This window comes from Anguilla rostrata, chromosome 10 (genome assembly GCF_018555375.3).
Source record: "Anguilla rostrata isolate EN2019 chromosome 10, ASM1855537v3, whole genome shotgun sequence".
Classification (NCBI taxonomy): domain Eukaryota; kingdom Metazoa; phylum Chordata; class Actinopteri; order Anguilliformes; family Anguillidae; genus Anguilla; species Anguilla rostrata.
The window spans coordinates 14696459-14700567 of NC_057942.1; the positions used below are offsets into that span (position 1 = coordinate 14696459).

The 4109-nt window shown below is 40.5% G+C and overlaps 1 protein-coding gene across 1 annotated transcript; it reads left to right on the plus strand.

Moving 5' to 3' along the window:
• The first annotated feature begins 813 nt into the window (after window positions 1-813).
• LOC135265098 (immediate early response gene 5-like protein) lies at window positions 814-3048 on the plus strand. Its single transcript, XM_064354353.1, has one exon. It carries the CDS (start codon window positions 989-991, stop codon window positions 1898-1900), a length of 912 nt encoding a protein of 303 aa, XP_064210423.1. The 5' UTR covers window positions 814-988; the 3' UTR covers window positions 1901-3048.
• The last annotated feature ends 1061 nt before the right edge of the window (window positions 3049-4109 follow it).

Genomic DNA, 4109 nt, shown 5'->3' on the forward strand with positions numbered 1-4109 from the left:
AGCTTTTGGGAAAATATATTTTAAACATTATCTTTAGGGTAATATTAAGAATTAAAAATTGAGGATAATATATATGTACGAGTATTGAGGTAGTATTTTTAAGATAGCTCTGGGTATCGTTCCCAGTAATGTGCTATGACAGGTGGCCTTAATACACAGTAAAATGTCCAGTGTTAATGTACTCTGTAAGAGTTTATTTAACACTTAACATTTTACTGTGTAGCTACTTAACGCCTTACCATGCCTTAGAATATCATTAAATATATTTTAAAAGTATATACATTGAACACAACTAATGTATTACCACGCTAAATTATCTATTTATTTTCGATTCTGTGCATTTTGAACCGGCTCATTGTTTTAATTCACACGCTTACAATAAACTGTTGGGGGGGATGTAGGCTATACAGCGTCGTATCATGTTTTTTGTTGAAGAAGTAAATCACTAACATTCAGAGAAACCTTCATAAACCGTTATAACGTATAAATATGTAATAGTTGGATATAATTTCTGGCGGATTCCCGCCGAGCAACGTGCTTTAAAACTTCTAAAAGAACTCTGCGTTGTATGGTAGGCTACAGCATTCATTGTGCATTGCCCGGGCGCACTCCGTTTCAATTCGTCTCATGAGAACATTCCACTCTGGTAAAGTCAGTTTGGTATTTGAATAGCACAGAGGAACCGCCTCTACTTTATTGGCTAAGAGCTGCGGCTGTAGGCGGGACGTGAGAGTCAGTCTTCGACAAACTCGGGCTCTTATTGGTAGGACCTGTTGTGGGCCGAAACCTCTTCGAAATATATCTACTCTTGCTAAGCCGAACAAGCCGTTGAAAGCTTGCTCACATACATAAGGGAGAGGGGAGCTGTGCTCAATGTTTCTCCATAGATCTGACTCAAGCCTTCGCCCCAAACGAAATACCGTAATTTCCTCTGAAAAAGAGTCTATTTTTCTGACCAGTGAAGAGGGAAGTCAAATTCACTTCGCTGATGATCAACACAATGGAGTGTGCAGTGGACGCACAAAGTCTGATCTCGATTTCTTTACGGAAAATCCACAACTCCAGGACGCAGAGAGGAGGAATCAAGCTGCACAAAAACCTCCTGGTCTCCTACGTCCTGAGGAACGCCAGGCAGCTCTACATGAGTGAAAAGTACGCGGAGGTTTACAGGATGCAACAGTACGAGGAAGTGATGACTGTTTGTAACGAAATTCAGGAGCTGAACCCCCTCGACTTGGGCGAGGACTGTATGGAACAGAGCGAGGACTGCTGCGGCAACGGTGGTGGAAGCGAGCCGGCGAGCCTGTGTGGCGCGCTACTGCCAGTAAGCCACACAGTACAGTCCGCGCATATCCAGACGGCCACTGCCTGCTCTGCGCCTTTATCGCTCCACGCCGAAGAGGTCTGCAAGGAGCCCGATACCTCGTTCTACCGGAGCTGTTGTGCCGAACCATACCCAGTCTCGAACTGCGACTTTTCCCAGGCTAACGGAATCCACTGCAACAAAACGACGGTGCTGGATTTGGACACGCATGTAGTGACTACTGTTGAGAACGGGTACCTCCACCAGGACTGCTGCGCGCCGCTCCAGCAGTGTTGTCAGGGCGCACAAACCCCAGCAAAGAAGCGCAAGGTTGACTTTGGGTATTACGTGACCGAGCCCGAGGAGGTGCCGGATTTTACGCCATGTAAACGAGCAAGGTTCGACGACTTTTCCTGTCTGAACTCCGACCAGTTGGACTCTTCGAACATTTCCAATCTTATCTCCATTTTTGGATCGGGGTTTACGGGGCTAGTGAGCAGACAGGCGGACTTTGAGCAAACCCTAAACGGACAATTCTGTAGCACACAAGCCTTAGCGAGCCTTGGAGCGTGGACTCGAGCAATTGTGGCTTTTTGACTCCGTGGTAAATTAGAGAGAATTAGTTAAATAAATTGTACAGAGTTTAAAACAAATTGACTTTATTTTTGCAAGAACAGCACATAGGCTATTTAATTATCAAGCAGTTTTATTTCATTTTTGTTTAGATCGGGAGGGGAGATGGTTACACATGTGATGTGCAGGCTTTTCTTTAGACTGACCTAAACATTTGAAACATTTTGAATGGTTGTTGTAAATCCCTTAACGAAGTTAATTTCGTTGCCTTAACCAATGCATACTGCTAGCTACTGTTGCTACAAACATTTAAAGTGATTGAATGTTTCGCTCTTCATTTTTAAATCCAGTCAACAGAACAGTTTAATAGCCTACAAAGTACACTACATAATTCCGTATATATTTAAGAAATTATCTTAACTGGAAAACTATGCCATTCAGCTTGGTAAGATCCCACTAAGACATTTTTGTTGTACGTTTTGGTTTTGATATACTATGCGACGAATGTATAAGATATCACATGTTAAATAATGACGTTTTTAAATACTTGATCGTCGTTATAATTTTGTTTTATGTGTGATAACTTCAGCATCTACAGTACACTCCTGGCTTCAGACAGAAAACATTGTAAGGAGTCTTGGCACGTCCGCAACCAGGCTAAAGCATTAGCAAACTGGTGAAGGCAGAAAAAAAGATGCAAACTTTTCTAACCCTCAGCTGCGGTTTAATGTATAGGAACATGTTTTTATTCTTTGATAACTGTTTCACTTGTGTACCTGACCGGGTTGCTGTGTGTGGTGTCAGTTCTGTGGGACTTGTAGTCCATTTGTGTCAATCTTCCCATCACACTTTGGATTGGAGCAATGAATTATCACTACAGCTCCCAGAATGCACAGACAGTACATCATTTAATCCGACCATGTATTTTAATGACATTTTGGTCTGCTGAGCGTTTCCCATGTGTGTTTCTCCCCTTGACTTTTCTACAAGTTACTGATCAAGCCTTCCTTCACAGTAACTCACGGTGCCAGCATTGCTTGGATTTGCGAGTTAGAAGTTTTTCTATTTAGACCTTTTGTTCTAAAAAGGCAAGTTTGTGACTTTAGCCATGCATCCTCACAATATAAGCACTATGTGTAATGAAATAAAAACGTTTTCAGACGTTCTCTGCATATTTTGTTGATATTCTTGTATTTTTGTGCATATGAAATTGTATATCACCGGGTAAAACTGTTTTAAAAATATTTGTTTAAATTTATAATCTTAATTAAAAAAAAGAAAACCAATCTGTTTTTGATCCATTATTTTATTTTAAGCATTGTTTGGATAAGAAATCAAAATACCAGCTTCTTAATATGGTTTAAGGATGGGATATACAGTGGTGAAATACATGCTAGGTTCAAATATATGGAAATATGATATCTGTATTATTTAAAAGAACCTGGCCTACACCAGGGGAGAAGCTGAAATTTTCCACCCACATTCAGTAAACTCATTTTTATAGTTGGTTTTAAGGATTGGGAAGTGTTGATGCAGTAACAAATCCATTGGTGAGCTGGACCTAGAAGAATTGCATAGTGCACTACTTGGAGACTACACGCCCCCCTCTATTTCCACATGCGCTACTCCACATGTGTGTGTGTGTGTGTGTGTGTGTGGGGGGGGGGGGTGTGGTTGTTGGGTGTTGATGCTGCTAAGTGGGAGTTGTTTGGCTAATGAATTTGTATACCTCAACTTAGGATCAGCACAAATGCACAGTTGATGTATTTTATTCATCATTATCTAGAAGAAGAGTTGGTATACAAATGGAACCAGATTTATTATTTGTAATACATTTTGTTTTGATAGTACTTTTTTTCTTTTGGGAGGGGGTGGGTCTAGTTAGACTTAAAACAGCTTTTACTATGGGTAAGTAACACCTCTCACTGGTTCTCAGTGCATGTGTATTGTGGACACAATGCAAAATACAAAAGTGAAAAGGTGGGTCTTAAAGGTTAGTAGATGCATTGAAACCAGCATCAGTTTCACAGATTCACATAGGTAGTTTTGAATGGTGTTTTAAAACTGTAGTTTAGATTTTCTCTTAAAAGGAACTCAGCAACAGGTATCATTTTCACATCCGTAATATCACTGGGGCCATAATAAGGGTGTCCATGTAAAATACACATGGAGTTTAATTAAATGATTACTAATTCACTTTCTATTATATACGTCAAGCTCCAGTATAAGCTGC

Excerpts from the sequence above, each read along its gene's own strand:
- LOC135265098 (XM_064354353.1), top strand. The coding sequence starts at position 989 with ATGATCAACACAATGGAGTGTGCAGTGGACGCACAAAGTCTGATCTCG.